Source organism: Acartia tonsa, chromosome 8 (assembly GCF_053477335.1).
Source record: "Acartia tonsa isolate MP-2025a chromosome 8, ASM5347733v1, whole genome shotgun sequence".
NCBI lineage: Eukaryota > Metazoa > Arthropoda > Copepoda > Calanoida > Acartiidae > Acartia > Acartia tonsa.
The window spans coordinates 11,276,187-11,302,816 of NC_137267.1; the positions used below are offsets into that span (position 1 = coordinate 11,276,187).

At 31.1% G+C, this 26,630-nt stretch overlaps 1 protein-coding gene across 1 annotated transcript in view; it reads right to left on the reverse strand.

The window, feature by feature from the left end:
* The window catches only part of LOC145325700 (uncharacterized), a 159,971-nt gene that overhangs the window by 918 nt on the left and 132,423 nt on the right, over positions 1-26,630 (reverse strand). The window contains exons 8-12 of the mRNA XM_080168654.1: positions 11,944-12,060; positions 9,679-9,726; positions 4,041-4,162; positions 3,546-3,664; positions 2,218-2,266 (exon numbers count right to left, since the gene is read on the reverse strand). Of these exons, the coding sequence (XP_080024780.1) occupies positions 2,218-2,266; positions 3,546-3,664; positions 4,041-4,162; positions 9,679-9,726; positions 11,944-12,060 (455 nt within the window). The remainder of the gene's footprint in view (positions 1-2,217; positions 2,267-3,545; positions 3,665-4,040; positions 4,163-9,678; positions 9,727-11,943; positions 12,061-26,630) is intronic.

Sequence of the window (26,630 nt, forward strand, 5' to 3'; positions counted from 1 at the left end):
TAGATAGATAAATAGATAAATAGATAGATAGATAGATAGATAGATAGATAGATAGATAGATAGATAGATAGATAGATAGATAGATAGATAGATAGATAGATAGATAGATAGATAGATAGATAGATAGATAGATAGATAGATAGATAGATAGATAGATAGATAGATAGATAGATAGATAGATAGATAGATATATAGATAGATATATAGATAGATAGATAGATAGATAGATAGATAGATAGATATATAGATAGATAGATAGATAGATAGATAGATAGATAGATAGATAGATAGATAGATAGATAGATAGATAGATAGATAGATAGATAGATAGATAGATAGATAGATAGATAGATAGATAGATAGATAGATAGATAGATAGATAAATAGATAGATAGATAGATAGATAGATAGATAGATAGATAGATAGATAGATAGATAGATAGATAGATAGATAGATAGATAGATAGATAGATAGATAGATAGATAGATAGATAGATAGATAGATAGATAGATAGATAGATAGATAGATAGATAGATAGATAGATAGATAGATAGATAGATAGATAGATAGATAGATAGATAGATAGATAGATAGATAGATAGATAGATAGATAGATAGATAGATAGATAGATAGATAGATAGATAGATAGATAGATAGATAGATAGATAGATAGATAGATAGATAGATAGATAGATAGATAGATAGATAGATAGATAGATAGATAGATAGATAGATAGATAGATAGATAAATAGATAGATATAATTTTGTGAACATAATAATTCTTTTAAAATTTCTATATTACTCAAGAAAATTATGTTGTAACATACTTATTTAAATTTAATAAGAATTATTAAATATTGTTAATTAGTACATTGCATTTAAAATATTAGAATTAAGAGTTAAATAACCATATTTCTCGTATTCATTCGAATCCGGTGGATAGGAACCGGTTCTCATCCATACGAAAAAACCATGTCTAGCATCGTATTATATACAACTTTCTACGAATATAAAAATGTACAATCAAAAGATTAAAACCAGTTTTTTGAGCCGGTGCATCGTATTACATTCATATTTCTACAAATATAAAAATGTACAATTATAAGATTAAAACCAGTTTTTTTAGCCCGTGCCGCCGGCACCTCGGGGCTAAAAAACTGGTTTTAATCTTATAATTGTACATTCTATATCCGCGGAAAGCTGTTTATAATACGATGCGAGAAATAACTATTAAATATTTTGTAAATAACTAGTGGCTGCGCCCCAAGTCTCCTAGGTAACTATTTGATTAAAGGGTTTGTCCTTATTATCTGTACTACTAAGATTAAATCTCTACAAGAAAAAAATAATTTTAACAAAAAAGAGTATATGTATTATGGAAAAAGCCCAAATTGTGTTAAAATTGTGTCATGCAAAAATGATCCATGTGACGTAATAAAATGAGGGAGATGAAAGAAAAAGTGGGAAAGAAAACCCCTAAAAAAGAGATGGATAATCACTCATTTTTATTACGTCACATGGATTATTTTTACCACAATTTAAACACAATTTGGGCTTTGACTGTATAATGTACATTGTACATCTTAAAAAGCATTGCTAAACATGAATAACGAATTAATTAGAAAGCCTGGACCAAAGCCCTAATTTTGCTAAAAAAAGATGTGCTCTTCTTATATGACAACCCCTTGTTAACGCCTTTGCTTTATTGCATGGCAAATTTTAATTAGCATTTGACTTTACAGGATATTTTAAAAGGGGGGAGGCGGTTGTGACACTTTGTGAAACCAAAAACTAAAAGTCAAAGGAACTCAACCAAAAAAAAAGTTACAGCACTGAAATTTGGTATGGCAGTTGCTTTAAAGAGGTACAATGTGGAACTTTAAAATCTATAATAGTAAATTTCATGAATAAAATGATTTTCAAAATTTATTTCAATTAAACCCAAAAGAAATTTGGGTGGTGAAAATTGGACACATAGACTTATACACATAGGGGATGAATTTTGATATACCAGTTCAAACTTATGTATTTGGTCAGTTGCATAGTTATAAAGAATAAAGTTCTATTTGACGTAAATAAATTACTTTCTATTTACATACTCCGATTGTACCTCTCCATAGACGGGTCATAAACAAAATATTTCCCTGACATTCGGACAGACGTACTCTAATTATGAAATAGCTACGCTGTTAGAAATTTTAATTGAAAACCTACCTTTGTTCTAATTTTTCAAGCTGTGATGTTTTGTCTCGATCCAATTCAACTAAAATAAAAATAAATGATTATTGGAAAAATTCCGAAGAAGGATGACAACATCAATAAAAACGAGTAATAACTCTTGCAGAGTGTCAAAGATTAATAAGCAAATTTACAATTTTACAAATTAATTTGTAAGTCTAAACAAATTGTACATAAGTTTGTTGAAAAATTGCGAAAATACATGATGCAATGAAAGGGCATACTTTCATTTTTAGGATGTGATTTTAGATATTCTTTGCTGATAATATTGTATCTTCTTGTTCTAGGAATTATTATCAGATGAATAGGACAATTCTATCATGCAAAACTTAAAAATCAGCATTTTTGAAATAAACTTACGTACTTACTAGTAATGAGTATAGAGTTGCTACACTTAGTAAAACGTATCTAGCTGTTACTCATTTATATTTTGCTCTACTAAAGGTAATGTCGTTTATCCTCACGCTTCTCATTTATGGATGTTGTCATCCTTGTTGTGTTAATATATTTTGAGCTAAATTTATTTTTAAATTAATAATCAAATATCTTGCAAATATAAATCTTAATTTTATTGAAACCAGTAGGAATTTTGAGTTATAAATAAACTATATTAATATTATTACTATATATTTTTACATACTTTAAATTTGTATATTCTATTAAAAGCCATGAATCTTAAGGGATATTACAATAGAAGATAAATTGATATATATATCCCTAATGATGATTAACCATATTACCCCTTCTGTAGATAAAATTATTGGTTGGACAAGTTTTAACATTACTAGTTTAGAACCACCAAATAGAAATTCAATTTACAGTACCCAAAGTTATTCAGCAAACGTATAATCAAATATGACTATAAAATATTGGGTTTAGAGCCACCAAATAGAAATTCAATTTACAGTACCAAACGTTATTCAGCAAACGTATAATCAAAAATGACTATAAAATACTGGGTATCAGTAACAATTTGACTTACTAATTTGACTGATTGCTGGACGAATAAACGATGGAATTTTTAAGAAAGCCCAATCTGTCCCGATTTTGTATCACTTTTAAAAGTGCGATTCCAGTTACGGCATATACGTTTCGGGAAAGAAAAAGGGAAGGGGGAGAAAAGGGAAGAGAATTTCTTCCCCCCTTCCCTTTTTATATGACGTCACAGGAATCGCACTTTTCAAAAGTGATACAAAATCGGGACAGATTTAGCTTTCTCTAATTTTTTTTGAAAATTATAAGATATAGCTTTTTATTATAAACGTCTTATTCTTGAGGAGAAGCTACGCTTTTAATATGTATACCTGATGAAACAGACGTTTTTCTGATGAGCAGTGGAGCTGTTAGCGGCTCTGAAGAGGTTGACCGACGGCTGCGAAGGTCACCAGATGGCGGCTTAGACTTCAGCGTCTCCATTGTGGACCTGTTAGTATAAGAAATATAGCCAACATCACTGGATATACTGTATATATATATATATATTGAACCTAGATTTTCTTTTAAAAAGGTTCAAGGTGCTCTATTTCAAACTAGCGTCTAGATGCTAAGAAAGGAGGGGCAGAATTTAGAAAATTAGTCTAGATTAATATCATGGACAAATTTGAAAATAAAATAAACCAAAACCGTCCTTAAAAGTGAAGATTAAATGGGTTGAGTGGAAAGCAAGAACTCAATATTTAAAATGCCCCTTAAGGTCTCTGAGGGCGTAGCCACTATTTTATGTAATACTCCAGAGATAATTTTTTGTTCTTCTGAATAACTAATTTTGTTTTTATAGATATTAACATATTTTCTTTTGCCTTCGACTTTGAGTGTTGGAGAACGATGAAGTTGAAAGATAGGCCTCTGATTTTGTGATTGGGAGACTCGTCTTGCGGAATGGGGAGAGGCCAAACTTCATCTCAACCTTTTGAGTTGTCACCTGAAAAAATATTCATCCAATCAGTATGCTTGTATGTAAAATAAGATCTAGTAATTGCATTGAGTGATTCGATTGGCTCAAAACTTTTAGAAAAGCTTAGAGAACAAGTCAAAATATCTCAATGAGAATGAAGTCATCCATTAAAGCGATGTTTATTAATCTATGCTATAACTACTTAAATTAATATGGATAATTAATATGGACAAACTTTCTATCTAAGACTTAATTGTAGAGATGCAAAAAAGTTTGACTTATAACATTATAGCCAATTATCCTAATTATCCTATTATTCCAATATCTAGTGAATGAGATTATTATATAAAATATTGCTTTAAAAAAGAATAAAAAGGGAAATAAGGCCTTTCTATTTAGTTTTGATTATATATCTGCTACCCTTTTGAAACCGTACCAATTTTTGAATCGATAGGACAATTCTAACATGAGATGAACAAATTTAAGTTTTAACATTACAATTGGGTTTATATCTTTTCGCCTTTGATTTGTTTGTGACGTAAACTTGACGTATTCTCAGAAATAATTCTTTTCCTATGTATAAACGTACTTTTTCAACAACTTTTAGAATTGTGTATACAAAAAAAATCTTTCAATGGAAAAAAAACTTTTCTGAATAACCCCTCGAACAAACGAGTGGACCACAAAACCAATACCCCCTTATTTCAAATCTTATATGAAAACAAGTACTTTCATCCCCTACGGTCGGCCCTCCTAACCCTTATGAGAATTAATGCGAGCCCTTACCTAACCTAAAATAAATATAAATTGTACTTTTGAAAGAAAATTTGCAGTCCAATTTCAGTTTTAGAAAAATTTGTAAACTTTTCTAACTTCTTTTCTATTTCTAAGAGAGAGGGAAACATTAAAAAGTAAGAGATATCACGTCGATATGAATTCCTATTTTTCAATAAGATAACTATACCAATTTACTAAGATAAGTTATTTGATGGATGACCAAGTGCTTATGCAGCTTATAATATGTAGATGCTATAACAATTTTTATTTTAGTTTGATCATATGATTGTGATTAGAGAAAGACAAAATATAAAAAGAGATGCAATTCATAAAAAAAACTTTGGATCCCTCTTTTCAACTTTTGCACAAAATTGTCGTTGGTTAATTGTTGATTGAAATTTGGACACAATGTCGACAAAAATATCGGCCATGACCCTTTCACAAAACTATTACAAGATCCATGGCAGTATATTTAATTTTCTTCCAACACAGTAAGGGGTGAGGATCTTGGACAAAGGATCCTCCGGACAAAGTAGCCACTAGGACAAAGTAGCCTCGGGACATTTACTTAAGAAAAGTAGCCTACTAGGGAAAGTAGCCTCCACTGTCAATAAAGATCATTGCCACAGCGCTCGGCCCCTGGTCTGTCTAGCCGCGGGCGCTCGGTCCCATAGCCTATAACCTAACCTATGTAAGAATGAAAGTAGTCTCCTAAGAAAAGTAGCCCCCACTGTTAATACATAGGTGGTTTAGATTTTCAGGGATTTTAAAATAGTGGTTGGTAGATTTTTTACAATTTTTATAAAAGGTTAGGTTAGGTTATAGGCTAGGGGGCGAGCGCCCGCAGCTAGGCAGGCCAAGGGGCTGAGCCATGACCTTTATTAACAGTGGAGGCTACTTTCCTTAGAAGGCTACTTTGTCAGGAGGCTAATTTGTCTGAGGCTAATTTGTATAAGATCCAAGGGGGGGGGGGGGGGGTGAAGTAAAATGAACAAAATTTGTGAATAAATGTCTATGTGGCTAAGTTTTCTAACACATTTGACATCGCATGATTGCTTCCCTCACATGTTTACAAACAGATACATATATTCATAAAGAATAGGTTGTTCTATTGTACTTGGAGGCCTTGGGCTGACATACAATTTTAAGATTTATTTCTATTGTTTGCTTTATAATAGAGTAATTATTGTGAAGTTGATGATCAATGTACAAAAAATACAGCTGTATACAGCTTGCAAAGAAGAACACAGTAATAGTGTCTGACTGATTATGACGTAACAACAAAAAATTAGCCAATGAGAGGCCACTATAATTTTACCATTGGTCAATAACGGCCTCTCATTGGATAATTTTTTTTTGTTACGTCATAATCAGTCAGACACTATTACTGTGTTCGCAAAGAATTCCAAGCTATTTTAAAGGGAGGATGGTGTAATCTACCCTTAAGCCCCTCCCCGCAGTCGTCCATGACTTAAAGGTAGCCAAATAGATCGCATTTACTCAACACGAATTAAGTTTTACCAAAAAGAAATGAGTCGTAGTATAATTTTGATTTTACACATGAGAACTGATGACGATTCAAATCTAAAAAAAATAGCTTAAAACCCATTTCTGTCCGTGGACACATTTTTAAGTACATTTGTAATCAGCCGGTAAAACACGCAAATATGTAGTAATTAAAAAAGTTAAAAAAAAACTATGGTTTCCTATTGAGTATAGATGGCTAAACAACCACTTTACTAATATTAAATGTACAGCTACAAATGGCAGAATTGTGGTATATCTGTATCAATAGATTATATGAGCCCTTAATATTTTGCACCTTTAACAACCTGAGGTGAATTCTTAAAAAAACTTTTGCCTTACTAAAAATTTTAGTGAGGCAAAAGTATCCCCTCTAAATTTTTAGTGAGCCTCGCTGATTTTAGTGAGGCAATGGATTTTAATGAGGCCAAAGATTTCACCTCTGCTCTTACAATTTATCTTTTCAGGGGGATTGATTCACTTAGAAGTTAAAAAACATTTAAAAAAAAAAATTTCACACCACTCCTAAATTTAAAGCGGGTATGACTTTTTTACGTTACACCTTTCTTGGCTCTATTAATGGGATGTTTAAGGGGGGTGTAGTAGGGTGTATCTATTCCAATGAACTTTGCTTACACCCTCTGTAATTAATATTATATCTATAGTATAAAACATACTTATATAAACCTATAGACAAATATAATGAATTATGGATCCTAAGCAAATATAAAACAAGCTTTAAGTTGTATAAATAGCAAACAATTTATTGTACAAATGTGTAAAGTGTTATTGCAATATTTAGTTGAAATCACTCATTATGTACGTACAGAAATAAAAGTTTTGATCTAACGTGATAAAAAACGTTTTACTACGTATTGGCATCTGAATCAATCTAATAGCAGCGCAAAAAAACACAAACTAATACTTTTAAAAAGCTAAGAAATAAAACAATGATTCGCCTTTTAAAAAGCTGTTATTAATTCAAAATAAATGAGATGGATATTTAAAAAAGATATTTTTCATTGTTAATTATTTTGTTTAAAAGAAAATGACACATATTATGTAATATAAAATTGAAATATAATATCAACTATGACATGTATCGTAAAAGATATATACGGTGACGTAAAAATAAAGTAATATAAAGCAAAGTATTTTCTGTTTGTCTCTCCTTCTTGATAATGATATTTTTGAGAAGATTCCCCATATACCAAAGTATGTTTTAATTACATCATAAAGTTGTGATTTCCAGAGGGTCTGACACAAAAGATCTCTTAAATAGCTGGACAAATGCCTCTAGGCATAACCAGTGAAACGGAAATGTGATTCTGACAAACAATTCTAAAGGAAAATTTCCCCACTACCCCCTTCCCCTTTTTCTCCTGTTCATACCCACCCCTCTTCTGTTATATAAAAAAAACAAGATGTACACATTACTAACAAAGTTTTCGTGATTTTTTGTAGAATTGATTGTTAGAATAGCTAGGCCTGGGCATAACTATTTTCCTTTCCCCCTAATTTGTGAGAAAAATACCTGGAAATGGATTCATTATTATTTAGATCTTACACTAAATTATCATCTATAATACAAAGTAGAACGATGTCTGTCTGTTTGTTTGTTTGTCTGTCTGTCTGTTTGTAGCGAAGGATCTCGCTAACCACTGAACCGATCGGGTTCTCCTTAACAGGGTAGCTTCTCATATGTCCCTGGAAGGTTTATAACTATTTTGGGGGAGGGTACCACCACCCTCCCTAGAGAAATTAAATTTTTTTTAAATTTCTCAATTTTAGAAAGAGAGTTCAACGAAAAACAAACATCAAACGTAAATTTTTTTTACTTTTTCTTTTAAAATCTAAAATAAGAAATTGAATTACTAAATTCGACTCTCTCCTCCTCAAGTGCCCCTAGAGGCCTCTAGGGGCGTAGACGCTAGTGTACTCTTATAAAGTAAAATAATGTTCACCAATATCCTTCCCTTTTACCCCATTCACTCCCCTCCTACAGGATGAACGAACTGACCACTAAATAATATTCACGTTAACAATCAAAATCGAAGACAATTTTTCCACTGTCATAATAACCACGTATGTTCTATATCAATTCCTAGAGGCTAGGTGCGAAGGTACTAGAGTGTATTAATATTGCATAACAATTTGAATATTCTCGTATATTGCCAAAATTATATATTCATAACTTTTATTCGTCACGATATAACAAGCATCATAATGTACGTAAACAACGCAGCAATAACAAGTATAGCATAGTACACAGCCCTTGCATAGTCTAGCGGTCCGTCTAAATAAGAAATCTCAGTTATAATCGGACTAGAAGCTTTCAAATGTTTCTATTATCGTTAAATCATATAAATTAAAAATTCAATGTGCTTTAAAATTAAAACAGAACAAGATAGGAGACATACAGACAGATACGCGCGCTAGTTAAAGAGAAGCCTTAAAATAACTAAAATTAGATTCTATCCTCACTAAGATCTAAAAGTACAATTGAGTAAAAATCCAAAGAATGTCTTATAAATCATTTTTCAATGGGTCAAAACAATGGACTTAGTATTACTTGTATCTTGCACCATATCATCATGTAATAAAGTAAAACTTGCAGCTGGCTAAAATGAAGATTCCCCCAATCAATCCCATTTACCACATAACTTCCCCCCTTCTACTGGGCCAAGGACCAATAAATGTTGTCCATGTTAGCAACGTAGATTAATGACGTCATAATATCCACTTATATTCAATATCCAATCCTAGGACGTAAAGGACGCTTTCCTGAAAAGGTTAACTTTTTTGGTCAACGTTTGTTTTCAATTAAATTTAAAGGGGGTGTCAACACTTCCCTTAAAACTGAATTTGGAAAGGCAACAAATCTATAGTATAGATATATATATGTAGATAACTACTACCCTTCCTTTTTCAATGACATTTTCAGTCTGCTACCGAATTGTTTTCTGTTACTTGGCTGTGTTAATATAACCGACATCATTGGTTAAATTTTCAATGACTTAATCGAGAGTCGGCACAAGGACACTGCGATGGGGAGATTCAGTTATTTAACCCTTTCTCCCTCTAGTGTTTTACTCAAATGGAAAGGCCTGACTTTCCTTTTTTCAATCTCTTAATAAATACAATCCTATAGAAACCATGAGCACGCCACTGCTTTAACTAAAGGTATTTGGATATATGTGAACGTATTCATTAAGATCTCGTAAACAAAAATTTAAACATACCTTTGATGGAGCTGAAGTTTTTCTTGACATAGTGGGCGTTGTTTCTCTCTAAAAATATATAATTATTATTTTTAGATAATTATAATTCAATAGATAAAACATATATAATTAATATATGAATGAATGAAACTAGTTCAAACTGCTGCTTTTGTCGGCAGTGTCTTTAAGAATTACCTTATCAAAAATCAAGGTTATAAGACAATTAAACCATATAAAATTTAAAATTTTGAAGCTATGAATAATAGAACTTGCTCTCAGCCATACTGAAAAATCATGCGTAGCATCATATTACTGACAATTTTCCACGAATATTAAATAAATATAACAAAACTGGCTTTATTCTTATAATTTTCAGTTTAATATCCGCTAAAAGCTGCCTATAATAGGATGAAATAAATTACTGTACCAGTTTTGTTAAATCCGTTATAGGAATGATACTTGACTTGAAATAAATTGATTAGATCTGCTTTTACAAATTAATGTATGGACTGAAAGCCTTTGATTACAGAAAAATATCAAAAAATATTAAACGTAAAAGTGTTAAAATTAGCTTCACTTTCAGCTTACATAGCTTTTTCATTTTTTTACAAGTCAATTCTTAAAATATTTTCGTGATTGATTTAATTGTCACAAAGATTGAAATTCTCATTCTATTATTCTATCTTTTTTTTGTAGTGCAGCAATTTTATAATTATAGATGTGTTCGTTTGTAACAGATTGCTCTTATTGTAAACTTATAACTATGTCCAAAATAGTCTTAGAAATTGCAAACCTTGCATAAAGTGTCAAGAAAAAATAAAGTATAATCTGGAAAGCTCAGCGGTTCTATAATCTACAGGGTGTCCACGTAAACTGTTTTTTTTAAACGCTTATTACTCCCTTAATATTTGAGCTATCTTAGTAAAATAAAAAGTATTTGGCAGCCTACTACTGACCATTTTATAAGATGCTGATGAAAAATCCACAAAATAAACAGGAAAAAATCTACGAGGTATTACATAAGAGGTTAATTTTATTGAATTTAGACTAATCCACAAGAAAATATTTGCTTTGTGAACTTTAAGATTAGTTTGGGTCCAAACTGCTGGTCGCTCAGACTTTCTAAGCACAAAAATAGAACAATCTTGACATGGCATACTAGAAATTCTCAATATTCAAGAATCTGAAGTGTAATATAAGTGAACAATATGTAAAAATAGGCATAATATTGATCTTCTTTGTTAATTTTTCATGTGAGCTCGCTTTAAATGCACATAAGAACCTGAAATATACCAGATTTTTAAATTAGACTACAATGCCAGTTCTTATAATGTCAGAGTAAGTCTTTGTGATCCACTTTTTGACCACCAGCTGCTTTAAAAGTTAACTAAGTCATATTTTTCTTGTGGATTAGTCTCATATTCACTAAAAGCAGCCTGTTATGTATTAACTTGTAGATTTTTTTCTGTTAACTTTGCGGATTTTTCATCACTATATCATTAAATGGTAAGTAGTTTGCTGCCAAATACTTTTTATTTTACGAAGATAGCTCAAGTATTGAGGGAGTAATAAGCGTTTAAAAAAAACAGTTTACGTGGGACACCCTGTATATTAATTTATACCGTAAATTTTCAACATGGTAACATTTAGCTTTTATCATCTTGACCTATTAATTATATTACATTATATTGCATGAATAGACAAACAATTACTAAAAGTAAAATAACTTAATTATTTACTCGAATATGATTAATGTAATTGTAGCTTCGCTCAGCTCAGACATATCGTCCTTGTCTGTTTTTAATTTACAATTTTCATAAGACATGCAGAGTCTAAAAGTTCAGAAATATTGACAAATTTTCGGGGAAAATACTTAGTTTTAATTTAGTAGACCAGTTATTTAAGAGAGGTACAATGGACCAATATTTGATTTCCTGCGAAAAATTCTACCTTAGGTAGCTTAAATAATTCGTACAAGCAGGAGGGGGGGGGGGGGGGAATTCAGACAGTTACTTGTACTGCCCCCAAAACTTTAAAAACACGTTATCTTATTCTTTTGCTGAAAAACTTATTTATACTAAATTTTTATTGGGTGTTCAAACTTCTTTATCTGTAATTTAAACCACAATTAGGGATGTACATCAATTTATCTCTATTGGCTTATCCCTTACCAATCCAGCGTGTACCGATATGCTTAAAAATTGAATTACAATCATAGGAAGCTAATAAAACTTTCAGCCTTATTAGAAGAGGGGGGGGGGGGCACTTGCCAATTCGACGACTCACCCTTTTCCTGTTTGAATGTGAATGATGATGTCCGTGTCCGTGGACAGGACAGTCCTTGTCTTTCTCTTCTTCTCGTTTCACAAAGTATTTACCATCGTTTGACCAGCCACGGCTTCCCTGAAAATAAGACAATTTTACTCAAAAGGCCAATTTGCTTTGGACTTTTTTGAACAGTATAAAGTTTCATTATCAGAACAAGTTTTTTAGCAGTAATTTTATCCTATATAGTATAGTACTTGGCAAGATCGTTCAAAATGTGTAGTTTCAAAGGTTTGAGGGGGGCAATCTGATATATTTTTCAAAAGAAGGTGTATCAACTTTTTTTTTTATAGCTAGCCGGTTCTTTTAGTAAGTAGTAGATGTAAAATTTTTCATAGAATTCAGATATGCAATCGGTTTTTTTGTAGACCTCTTATTTTTTAAGTAATTTAAGTTTTTTAATAAAATAATTAAGTCGGTTTTAAGGTACTAAAACGCAACAAAATAAAAGAAGAAAATGGCCAGTAAGAACAAAAATAGTAAGATCTTTAATTTGACACCTTACTTTTAAAATTCTGTTGAGTAATTATTGAAAAAATCTATTTTTTTAACCTCGGTTTAATAAAAACTTTAGACCTAAATATTTGCTCAAACAGACATAAAAAACATGGGTTCATATATACCTTTAGAATCAGAAAAATATTACGAATCCATTGTAAGCAAAATTGAAAAAAAGTAAAAAAATAAAAAAATATAAAAATGGCCAATTGTATTTTTGTTCTGGCAACACTATCGTCTTCCCTTTTTTACCCCCTCTTTACCCCCTCTATACCCCCTTCCCATTTTTATACTCAATTGAAGAGTTAAGACGTTGCCTGTACAATATAATATGATATTTTCATATAATTCCTTTTATTGTAGTTTATATACTATATTGTAAACTTTTTTTTTCAATTTTGCTTACAATGGATTCGTAATATTTTTCTGATTCTAAAGGTATATATGAACCCATATTTTTTTACTTGTGAAATGATAAAATTGAGTTCAAAGTTTTTATTCTCGTGGGTTTAAAATAATCGATTTTTTCAATAATTACCTGACAGAATTGAAAAAGTAAGGTGTCAAATTAAAGATCTTACTATTTTTGTTCATAATGGCCATTTTCTTTCTTTTTTTTGTTGCATTTTAGTACCTTAAAATCGACTTAATTTTTTTTTTTTAAACTTAAATTACTTAAAAAATAAGAGGTCTACAAAAAAACCGATTGCATATCTGAATTCTATGAAAAATTTTACATCTACTACTTACTAAAAGGACCGGCTAGCTATGAAAAAAAAAGTTGATACAACTTCTTTTGAGAGGGATAAAATTAGTTGTTTCAAACTTTGAGGGAGTAAATAACCATTAATTCCTTCCCCTTAAACGTCTATGGTAGCTGGATGTATGTATGTTAGTCCAGTAAGATCTTGTGAATGGCTAGACTAAGTGACAAATATGTCCCAACCAATTATGTACAGTAAATATTTTGTACACATAGTGTTTTTTAGTTTTACTAATATATTTAAAGAGGTTTATTTACTTATTTTGTACAAAATAATGATACTAATGTACTTTTAAAACTTGCACAAATTTTCAAGCTACTTGATGTCTGCTAGAATTATTAAATTTGACCTTTTTATATGCTGTTATTATTAAATCAATTTTTAAGCTTTAAACGTTAAATAAAAATAGAAAAGAAAAGTATTACAAGATTATCCTGAAATCAGTTTATCTAATCCTTCTAGAAACAATTTAAATCAAATTATAAAATCTAACGGCTATAACTGAAATATAAAAGCATAAAGTTTTTAATCTTAATTATTACAGCCCAAAACTATCCAGGTAAGGTACAAAAAAGACTACAGGCGAAGCACTGAGGGTGGGGATATTGAACTAAACTGCGAACCCAAAAAATAGGCAAATCCGAATTTTCAAAATGGCAGCTTCATTATTCATTTGGGACGAATTTACTGTAAATATAATATGTAGATGCATCTTTTTGTTACAAGTTTCCACCGTTGATTTTTTATTAATCAGCACCAATGAAGCACAAGATCTCAAAAACAGCATTTTGGGTAAAAACTGGTGAACCAAAAAGATATGCAAATCTACAACAAATCAATGGAAAAACGATTTTTTTGCACTTTTCTTCTGTTTTAAAGATTGATTCTGATAAATTAACAGTTTTTTAAGGGATTTATGCATTAATTGTTATGAAATGTAGTATAAGGTAGAAAATAATGATTTTTTAAAATAAGAAATATTAGAAAAAATGAAATTCATCCCCTATCACTTTAGAGGTCAGCGGCTGGCCTCCAGTTTAATGGATGTAGCCTAATACATACCAAAGATAAAAATTACCCTAAAAAGTATACAAAAATGCTTTTTAATGTGTTTAAAAAAACATTTTAAAATCCTGATTTTGAGGATGATGTCCTTTCAGATGCTCCTATTGGTGATGATGGTGAGCCAAAGCTAAGTACATGCCCATTACAACAACTTGTCTGTCAACCTATGTACCATTTTTTGTAGTCATAGCAATCTCCACTGGAGCCAGCCGACAAGAAATATAAACATCTTCTTAAAACGACAGTATTTACCTTATGAATTGGAGTAATTAAAATTTCAATTTTTTTCTTTTTTAATACTGCTTGGCTGGAGGCTGCTATGAATACAAAAATTGGACCATAGTTCAATATATAAGTTGTCATCATGGTCATGCACTTTGATAAAATTTGGCTCACCATCACTACCCATAGATGCATCTTAAAGGCCATCATCCTCAAAATCAAGATTTTAAAATGAATTTTTTTAACACATTAAAAATCATTTTTGTATACTTTTGGGAGTAATTATTATTTTTAATATGTATTTAGCTTCATCCATAAGACTGGAGGTCAGCAACTGTCCTCTAAAGTGATAGGGGTCGAATTTCTTTTTCTCTAATATTTCTTTTTTTAAAAAAATCATTATTTTCTACCTTATACTACATTTCATAACAATTAATGCATAAATCCATTAAAAAATTGTTAATTTATCAGAATCAATCTTTAAAACAGAAGAAAAGTGCAAAATAAATCGTTTTTCCAATGATTTGTTTTGGATTTGCAAATCTTTTTGGTTCACCAGTTTTTACCCAAAATGCTGTTTTTGATATATTATGCTTCATTAGTGCTGATTAATAAAAAATTAACGGTTTTTATATTTACAGTGAAATAATACTAAATGAATATTAAAGCTGCTATTCTGCAAATTCAGATTTGCCTATTTTTTTGGTTCGCAGTTTATAATCATACTTGTCCACAAATATCAAACAAGGTCTCTATTTCGTCAGCTTGAACATGCTGGAAACTTTTACATATTTTTCTCAAATATTGCTTTTAGCTCAATTTTGTTAAAACTATTAGATAAAGGTGGTATATCTTTAGAAAAATTTATTAATTTTGTTTTGAAATATAAAGACAACACAGAATATTTTAGTATCTAATTTTCGAACTGTCTCCAAATATAATTAGTTAATTTTTTTTTACAATATATTATAATATCTCTTGTTATTAACAATTTATGTGCTACTTTTTAAACTGTATATATTAATACTTCAAGACTATGTGATTTAATAGTTTAATTAGAAATAAATTATTAAATAAGAAGAAGAAATGTTTATTTTAAAGAATGGGTTACTTTATCTATCATAATTGTGAATGATTTGAAACACAATACGTTAGTGAAAGGACACCGTAGTGAAACTATATCATTACTACTGTAATCAATCACTATACTCATGGCTCACCCATACACAAACTTTGGACAGATATTCATAGATTTTAATTGATCATATTCATGTAATGTTATTTTATATTCCTAATTTACTACGTCTTTTTCTTTTGACTATTTACCCTTCAGAATAATAAATCTTAGATTGGACGTTTTCTTGAAGTTCCACTTGAGTGGTTACTGTTTTTTGGCCACGACACTTCTGCCAATCGTACTACAAACCACACAAGTGTAATTTAAAAATCTGAAAATCCATTCCTTTCCCTACTTTCATAATCGGATTCTATAGACGGTCTCTACATGGATTGTTTAGGACAGTTGAAATATTTTAAAGCATTTTTGTTTTTATAACTTTTCATTTAGTTTGAAAAAGTATAACAAAATCTCAAGAAATGGTGAAGGTACCTTCCCAAAAAAAGCTATACTACACACCTTCTCATGACCTAAAAGCAGCTTCACTAAGGAGGTCCAGGTCGGTTTATCAAATATCAAGATCCTTTGCAACAGACTTTAATACAAAAGACAAAGAGATATCCTGTTACTTTTAAGACTTTGTAAGAAAGAATACAGATTTACAGCATAGCTACAACAAATTTCAAAATGACCTAAATTTTCCAGATAGATCTGCAGCCTACGGCTCCATATTATATATCTATCCTTTTTTTCATTATATAGTGACGTGCCAAAATTTTCACCTTTTAAACCTTTCTGGGCATAATCTTAATTGATTTTCTTTAAAACTTGCATGAGGAATAAAGAGATAGTAAGATGAGAGATAAAAGTAACTTTTCCCAATAATATCTTAATAATAAAGGGGTATCTGCTTTGGCACTTTATAAAGTAAAAATCTTAAAAGACAAGACAACCAACTTTTTGTATTCTAATCGTGCATGATAATGAGTTACGTCAGTTTATTAAGCCAAAGCATTCCCGAGCAGAAGAAATAGTTCACTTATAATGGTAGGAATTATTGCAACGGGGCACAACATTTTGGTGGTTTCCTCAAGGTTCCTATACGAGCACAAAGGGCCCTCCTTCATTTATAGAGTAGTTTATAAAAATTCAATGAAAGCATACAATACATATCAAATTTCAGATACTGTATTGAATTTTTGTTACACAATTCTTATCATAATGTTAAATATGTACCAGGTATAGTTTTTTTTTAACGCGAAGCGCTATAAAAAATTAAAATTTTGTACATCCGTCTGAAACCTATAAAGGGAACTTGAGTTGCTCAGCTACTATTTAAGATAGATGTCTGCAATTGTGTAAATATTCTTCTTACAAAAAAAGCAAGTCTATAACTTTTTTAACTTGTCGATCATTACAAACAAAATAATATTGCAATAAATTATTTGATTTTTGTAAAGATTTACATAAGTGTATTACTAATATCTTAGATTTTATATCCATATTCCATATTATGAAATACAATATGAAGTATCTTTTTATATGAAAAAAAAAATAATTTTAACTGTAGTAGCATCGAAATAATATCCAATTTCAAATTATGTTTGAACAGCTATTACATAAAAAAATTAAGAAACAAAAGTAATTTTCTAAAAATTTACGCCTTTTCTTTTATATTTGAGACTTTGATAAAAAAGTTTTAAAAATAGAGAGAGAGAGAGAGAGAGAGAGAGAGAGAGAGAGAGAGAGAGAGAGAGAGAGAGAGAGAGAGAGAAGGAGAGAGAGAGAGAGAGAGAGAGAGAGAGAGAAAGAGAGAGAGAGAGAGAGAGAGAGAGAGAAAGAGAGAGAGAGAGAGAGAGAGAGAGAGAGAGAGAGAGAGAGAGAGAGAGAGAGAGAGAGAGAGAGAGAGAGAGAGAGAGAGAGAGAGAGAGAGAGAGAGAGAAAGAGAGAGAGAGAGAGAGAGTGAGAGAGAGAGAAAGAGAGAGAGAGAGAGAGAGAGAGAGAAAGAGAGTGAGAGAGAGAGAGAGAAGAGAGAGAGAGAGAGAGAGAGAGAGAGAGAAGAGAGAGAGAGAGAGAGAGAGAGAGAGAGAGAGAGAGAGAGAGAGAGAGAGAGAGAGATAAAGTGAAAAAAATGAAATTAAAAGATAACAAACGAAATTAAAGAAACGGGCAAGTTTAAAAATTGCAACTTTGAAATCTAGTTAAAAGTATCTTAATTGAATAGTACAGACTTTAGACATTAATTCATGTAGAAGGTGATATTTATTCTGAAAAATGGTTTGATCAAGTAAATATTAGAAGAGCGCTAAAGGCCTGTCTAGGTTAAGCTCGCCAAATGTACATGAAAATTTTAGAACAAGGTGGGGGGGGGGGATCCAAGAGGGATACCTAATTTTTCATCTATTAAGTAAAAATTTTCATCATAAATTAATAATTTTATTGTAGAATTAATCATAACTTAATCTTTTATTAATTATCAAAAAATCACCTTATTTCTTTGTATATTGCAGGTACTCTATAACAAATGTATGTCTTTAAGTTAGTAAGTGTTACTAAAATAACTGTTCTTACTAAAACTAACTTTCAAAATTGATTTTTAGATACTTTATCCCTGTTCTATTTTAATCTTTTTTTTTAGTTTTGGTCTGTAAGCGTAATAAAATAGATAAATGTAAAATACGTAGTTAAGTTTAGTTTAGTAATTTGGCACTAAGGGAATGGATACATACATTCACAAATTTAAATTGATTAAAATCTACAATGCTTTGTTTGTTTGTAAACAGAAAGACTTGTTTTAAAATTGTTAAATATGCCTATTTAATAAAAATCTATACCCCACAACTGACATAATTTTGACCAGTGTTTTTTTTTTAGTACTGAGGGTGGGGGGTTGTTGTCTGATATCTGATATTTACGTTGACATTACTTAGCCTAACTTACAATCGAATCGAAAATATGTAATATGCAAAATTCATGTCCCCATCCGCACATTATTTGGCGCAATCTATTTTTGCAAGGTGTACTCTCAATAGACATGAGAGATTATACAGAGTGGTAAATCTTTTTTTGCAAGGTGTACTCTATATAAACAAGAGAGATTATTCAGAGTGGTAAATCTATTTCTGCAAGGTGTACTCTCAATAGACAAGAGAGATTATACAGAGTGGTAAATCTATTTTTGCAAGATAAACTCTCAATAGACAAGAGAGACTATACAGAGTGGTAAATCTATTTTTGTATGATGTACTCTCAATAGATAAGAGAGAGATTATGCAGAGTGGTAAATCTATTATTGCAAGGTGAACTATCAATAGACAAGAGAGATTATACAGAGTGGTAAATCTATTTTTGTATGATGTACTCTCAATAGATAAGAGAGATTATACAGAGTGGTAAATCTATTTTTGCAAAGTGTACTCTTAATAGACAAGAGAGAATATGCAGAGTGGTAAATCTATTTTTGGAAGGTGTACTCTCAATAGACAAGAGAGATTATACAGAGTGGTAAATCTATTTTTGCAAGATAAACTCTCAATAGACAAGAGAGACTATACAGAGTGGTAAATCTATTTTTGCAAGGTGAATTCTCAATAGACAAGAGAGATTATGCAGAGTGGTAAATCTATTTTTGTATGATGTACTCTCAATAGATAAGAGAGATTATGCAGAGTGGTAAATCTATTTTTGCAAGGTGAACTCTCAATAGACAAGAGAGATTATACAGAGTGGTAAATCTATTTTTGTATGATGTACTCTCAATAGACAAGAGAGATTATAAAGAGTGGTAAATCTATTTTTACAAGGTGAACTCTCAATAGACAAGAGAGATTATATAGAGTGGTAAATCTATTTTTGCAAGGTTGTACTATATATTTAGACAAGAGCGATAATAAATTGTGAATTATAGAGTAGATTCGCTACTAAAAATGTAAAAAGTAAAAAAGGAAAATAAAAAATTGTCTGAGTTTGAAATATAATTTTGTAAACTTATAGATATATACAACCAACCAGAAGCGTGTAGAAGGGGGATGTTGGGGTTTATACATACACCCCTCTGACAAAATCAAGGTGGGTCCATACACCCCTTCTGTTTCAAAAATCAACCAGGGGGAGGGGGAGAGGTAAAATTAAAAATTCACAATTGCTTTGAATTTAGGGGGGTGTAAAAAGATTCTTTTTCTTTTCAGTACAGACCCGCGACCGTGGCTCAACACGTAGCGCATCCGCTCGTCGTCGGGAAGGTGATAGGTTCGAATCTCGGTCCGCCACCGCGTCATAACTAAAGACGTTAAAAATGGTTCCTACTGCTGCTATGTCAGGTGCGCGACATAAATATAAATCTATTTTTTATAAAAATGTATGAGAAAATAAAAAATAACAACAATTCATTTGTTAGTTTCAAATGTTTCACCTACAATTTCGATAAATAAAACCACAGCTGTAGTTTAAAATTTTTGGAGGACAGTTTTGTTCACAGTTGCTTTGTAATATCCAGTTAATATTTAAGTCCCCAAAGTTTATAAAGGTTTCCAAGGAGACCGTGTTTATAAAATTTTGGAAACCTGAAAAAATTACGAACCTGACATTTCTTATATATTAATCTATTACAACTCGACTATGACTACATACGTGATAAAAGCTGACTAATGCAGAAATAGATTAAAACTTGTAAGAAAAAATCTTACTTAACTCATAAATTGTCGTCTAGTACATTTCAAATTGTTTTGTAAGAAAAAATGTTATATACATTGTACAATTTGTGAATTACATTAATTATTGGAAGGTACTGTCAATAAATCTCTAAGCACAACCGAAAGGGGGTATAATACACTCCTCACTAAAATATACCCCCTACATAATCAACCTACTCAAAAAAAATGTTCTTTCCCTCCCCCCCAAATTTAAGTTGGGTTTGAAATTTTTATCTTGACACCCCCTATACTGCTTTAGGTGTGTGTATTAGGGGATTGTAGCAGAGAGTAAGGGAGGGGACAATGGATCAAATATTCAATTTTTAGGAGTCTCAGACTTTGGGTACTGGCTTAAAGGGAATGTGCAAGAATTTAGCAGTTTCTGACTGAGTTTTGGTACTAGCGCATGAAATGCCGCTACTCGTTGTATTTGTTTTGAATATAGCAGACGGGGAGAAGGGATAAGGGAGGTGGGGGCAATGGAAATAACTACTCATTGTGTTAGTTTTGAATGTAGCAGATGGGGAGAAGGGAGGTGGGGGCAAGGGAAATAACTACTCATTGTGTTAGTTTTGAATGTAGCAGACGGGGAGAAGGGAGAAGGGAGGTGGAAAATAAACAGAATAAAAAGGGGCAGCTGGCCGGGTCCAATAATCTTGTAATATAAAAATCACACCATAAAACCTCAATATACAGTGTGTTTTTTTTATGAGCACTTTTTTGAAAGCAATTTTACCCCACTTATAGTTATCAGAATTTAATGATTAATGGCTTATTTTCTTCGTTTTTTAAGGGAAATTATGAAACAACAAAAAAAATTACAGTTTTTGTTGAAAAAGTACAGTAAAGTTGAAAATTAAAAACTTAGGTGTCAACATCTAAAAATGGTTTTAGCGCATTTTTCTTATGCTCAAATAATCAACCTTTTGCAAGAATGGCTGCTAAACACTTTTGCGAGATATAGAGCTAAAAATATATACAGATACTATTAGGGACATGTACTAGAACATATCAAAGTTTGAAGGTCATATCTCAACCAGGGAGGGAGTACTGGCCCCCCAAAGTCGACTACAGAAAATCCATTTTTTAAAGGAAAATGCGCTAAAACCATTTTTATATGTTGACACCTAAGTTTTTAATTTTCAACTTTACTGTACTTTTTCAACAAAAACTGTAATTTTTTTTGTTGTTTCATAATTTCCCTTAAAAAACGAAGAAAATAAGCCATTAATCATTAAATTCTGATAACTATAAGTGGGGTAAAATTGCTTTCAAAAAAGTGCTCATAAAAAAAACACACTGTATTTCATCAAAAACAAGTTGTGATTTCACTTTACATGACGATATGGAAATCTATTATTTAAGTAACAATCCCTTTAAAATTTCCTTATAATTTATTGGATTAATCTGGTTTTCATGGCCTTTCTTTGATAACTCTTAAATTGAATTAACTGCCCATTGTCCCTCCCTTACTCCCGGGGATTGTAGTGCCTTTTAAAGGGGGTGGAAACTTAGAGAGTGTATTCAACGATGAAGGAAGATGCCGATCATAACTATTCTAGGATCTCTTAAAACTTGAATTACCCTCTTTCTTTATTCCTTTCCCTATTTTGTACGCCGTTGTTGAGTCTACAGGTGTTTATACAAATGTGCCAATTTAATTTTTTTTTTTAAATGCAATATGTTCAATTTTCCTTTGCAATTAAGCTTTTTTCTAGGTACAGGGAAGGCTTTTAGCTATTTTGGGAGAGCGTATCTCCACCCTCCCAATTTAAAATCCCCCCCCCAAATTTTTTTTCTCTCAATATTTCTTATTAAAACTCAAATTAAAAAGTAGAAGGGCGGTTGACTTATCCCCCTCCCACCTTAAGAACACCTAGAGGCTTCTTGGGGGCGTTCACTGCCCCTAGTCTTTCTTAAAATAAAAGCTATGTCCTGCATTTTTTTCAATTAGGTGTTTGATCACGAATTTCATATGATAAAAATATTTTTCTTATTTAATTGTTATCCTAATAAGATAAAAGTTGTGCTTGAAAATTGTTTTAATAGCTATTTTTATATGTTGCATTTTTAGATAAACGTGAGAATTATGATCAGAATTGGCGTATTATTTGTACTCTTTGGCGTCATTGCGTATTTTCAGATTTCTATTACCCTTCATCTATTCAACTACCTTAATTTTGCCAGGGGGACGATACAACCCCCTTCTACGCGCCTTTGTCACTATGTATGACATTTTCTGAAAATTGCTAATCATTTTAATTGATTTATCTAAGGCACCGGTAAGCGGCTGCAGCTTTGGGTAATTAATACTGATTTAAGATATATTACATTAGACATAAAGTCAAAGCCCTTTATGTCCAAAATATTATGAAACTAAAAGGAGAAAAGTATTGTACAATTTGTAAATGAAAAATATGCTGTGAATTAACTTCCGCAAATGTTCACATTTGACTAAAACACTTATAGAACCGCACATTTTTAAAACAGCACAAATCCCCCCAAATTGTATTGTTTTTGTTAAAATAAATTAAGCATGTACATATAAGTTTTTAAAACGGGACTATTTTAATTTTCATCAAATAACAGAAACATTCAAATTATCTTCTTTTTAAAACATTTTTCAGCCACCATGTAGAAAAAGTATGTTCGTTTTTGGTGAAAATGAGGGAAAGGAGTTGAATTTTAAAAGTCCATGTATGTTTGAATAGGAAATTATGCACATTTTTTTAACAATCAATTTTTACCATAGATTAAGTAGAGAGGTAGATTGGTAATTTTTAAGAATTAACAAGGAAAATTAATTTCTTAAATAAAATATCTACCTATTTTAAAGTATTAATTAACAAGATAGCTTGGTTACTATGATAATACTCTTTGATGGATTACGATCAGAACTGGTTTAAACCCAACGGAAATGGGTCGGATGCGGAGTTAAACTTCTTTATAGTTAAAGTCTACCCAGAGGATCCCAGTCACAAAATTACATGGTCTGGACAGGGAAGAAGTACTACCCCTTTACCCCGATTTCAATTTATCAAAAATAATAAGCTTTTGTAAGAATTACAATACTGATTTATCCAGAAGTTTGGGGTATAGTCCCTTTCGTGACAACGCCTCTTCACGGGCGTTTTGTCGTTTTTTCGTAGCTTTTGATAGGTTAGGCAATAGGCCCCGCAGTTCAGTGTTAGAGCTGCCCAAATGGCTCGAAATAGGAGAAAAGCTACTGTGAAAATGCGACGACGAAACGCCCCTTAAGAGGCGTTGTCAAGAGATGGACTATACCCGAATTTGTTTGTGGTCAACATTTGGTTCTAGGTAAATTAGTGTTGTCTGTCCAATACAGATTATATCTTGTCTAAGCCTTTGCATGAGTCATATACTCATATATTCAAAGTCTTTTGGTTTTTGGGCGTGCATGTTAGCGTGCATTCATGTGCGTGCGTTTGTGTGTGTGAGTTTATTTCTGTGCGTGGGCGTAGCTGTGTCTACACAGAGGAAGAGATAAGATGTATGAGAATTAATTAACAAAAAAAAAAACATATAAAACCTTCACAAAGACTCTAGCTTCTTATAAAAGCGGGAAGTTTGTAAATATTTTACTCAAGACACTAAATCGTTACAATTTTCATGAGAAATACGCATTTTATAAGGCTTACAAAACGCTCTAATTTTCGTTCTATTTAACGTAATTTTGTAATTTTTTTTGCTGGTTATTTCATTTTACATATACTTTTATCATTTTATCAAAAAAAAATTTATCTTTTTTCATCATTTTTTGGAGAAATTAATGCTTAAACTAAGGGTATCTTTAAACGCAAAATTGACGCACTTAGAATAAAAAATGCGTATTGAGTACAAAGGGGGGATAATTTCAAGTCATGCATGTTCCAAAGATATCTTTTTTTCCATAAAATTTTAATGTTTAGTCCACCGGAGATTACCCTGAAAATCATATATCAATTTAGGAAGGTAATTTTTGTAGAATAGTTACTGAATTTACAACTTTATGTACACTAAAAGTATAGTTAAGATCAAAGGCGTGCAAAAGGTTGGTGTAGGGGTTGTTTACACCACCCTTGTAAAATTAAGGGGGATGGATACACCTCCCTAGGTGTCCACCCATGTCCACCCTCTTGACAAGAGCCTACACCCTCAGATACACCCCTCTATAAATTCCAAGGGGGTGTAAAGGAAATAAATTTACACCCCTTAAAATAAAGAGTGAGGGGGGGGGGTGTTTAAGGCGGGTGTATAAAATTAAGCCACTGATTAAGATAATTCTATGCTATCTATTTTTAGATAAATTAATCATTAATTTCCAGACTTAACTAAAAAAATCTTGCAATATTCTGTACAACTGTACTGTACAAATTTTAATCAGTAAATAAAAGTGATTGACACAAGAAGGAGCTCTCATACATATGTAAATAAACCACAGTTAATACCTCTAAAGATCTTGATTGATATATATTTATAACTTTTAATATTGTTTACAATAGTGATTAAAGTTAATGTTGGGGAGGGAGATATTTCCCAATCCTCTTTTTAAAGTTTGTAAAAATGTATTACTTATGTAATGAAGTTTTGGTGACATACTTAAATAAACTATCCTTGATTTTGGTTAAAGGGAGCTGTTAAAAGTTGTAAGTGTCAAAAAATTTAGGTGGTTATAAATTAATGGAATATAACCTGATATTATTATCATTTATGTACAAAAAGATTATAGATACAGTATTACACTTTTTTTCATAAGTAAATTGGATAATTTTTTTTATTTTTTATTGCAACACAAGGTTATTTGTTTATCTCCTGGTACAAGATTCAACATTATTATTAGTTAAATCTAATTTTCTATTGAAACAAGCATTCAACCATTTTTACAGTATTATCGATTTTAATATGAATTATTAAATATGTATTATTAACCCTTAACAGTCGGGCCCCTTGCCGCACCTTAATCGGTTGGTGATGGGGTGGGCGTTCAACGCTCCCCCCCTATTATCTCAGTTCCTATTAGACCTAGAGGGCTAAATCTTTTTTGTGCAAGTCCCCTGTTTGATAATAAATTTCCGACCTTTTATAAGTCAAAGTCAATTTTTGCTTAGTTCACCTTTTTATTTAACAACCTTTTTTACTTAAAAATTTTAAACGGCTGTAATTTTCTTATTTTTGAAGCTAGAAGAACAATTTTTTTACAGAAAATGTTTATCTTTAAGTAAATTTTGTATTAGAAATATCAAATATAAATTTCAGCGGCCGCAGCAGGCGGTCAGCAGGGAAAACGGCTGCGGATCTCTATGAAATTTAGATATGTTATGTTGACATATAAGAAAAGCTTACGTTTAAAAGGGGGACGTAACTGAAGCTTTTTTGATGCTGGGGGGGGGGGGGGTTCTCCGGAACCACTTGATGAACCATGCAAATTTTTTGGACTTAAAGGGAGTGTGAACGTAAATATTTCTTATCTGATTATCAAATCTTAACATTTTCTAATCACATTTCACTACACTGATCAACCAAAAACGTCCTATTAACAAAAATATCCAGGAATAATGCCTTGATTTTATGGTATTTTGGGAGGGAAAAGGGAAAAAACAGGGAAAATCTGAATGTTTTTGTTTCTTATAATGTTTGTAGGGATATTTAACTTGGCATATATAGTTGAAACAATTTACTTACTGTTAAAGATTTATTTTATGATATAAAATTGCCAATTAGATTTTTTATAACGTAGTAATTAGGTAATAAAGACCTATTTTAAATTCGTATTATTGACAAAAAAAATACCTCACTGTCTACAAAGGGTTGAATCTCATAGGTTATTTAAAATAATAATATCCTTTTTTATTGTGTTGGACAATAAATAACCCACTTTCAATAATTAGTTTACACTTTTATCAGACTGTTTATAAAGAAATATTGCGTCTTTATTATTTACAAATTTGTAATTAAAGGTGGGCGAGAGATGGGCCATCTAAAGTTAATTGGATACTAATAAAATAACCTGTTCTAGCTTTGTTATTGTATTTGGTTTTCAATAAAAAATATTGCTTATTTTATCAATTTCTAAGTAACTATACATTGGTTTAAAGCAAGGATTATGTTAAAAGCCAGCTTAACCGTTAGGAAAAGTCAAGAACTATGTGAAAAAGTTTAATTTTAGCTATAATGGGAGAAAAAAGCAATTTAATGCACATTTTATATAATACGGAAAATTTCTTCCTTTCCCTTTACCTTATAAAAATCGTCGGAAAAAGCCGTTTTTTAAGCAAACAAAAGCGCGTTTTG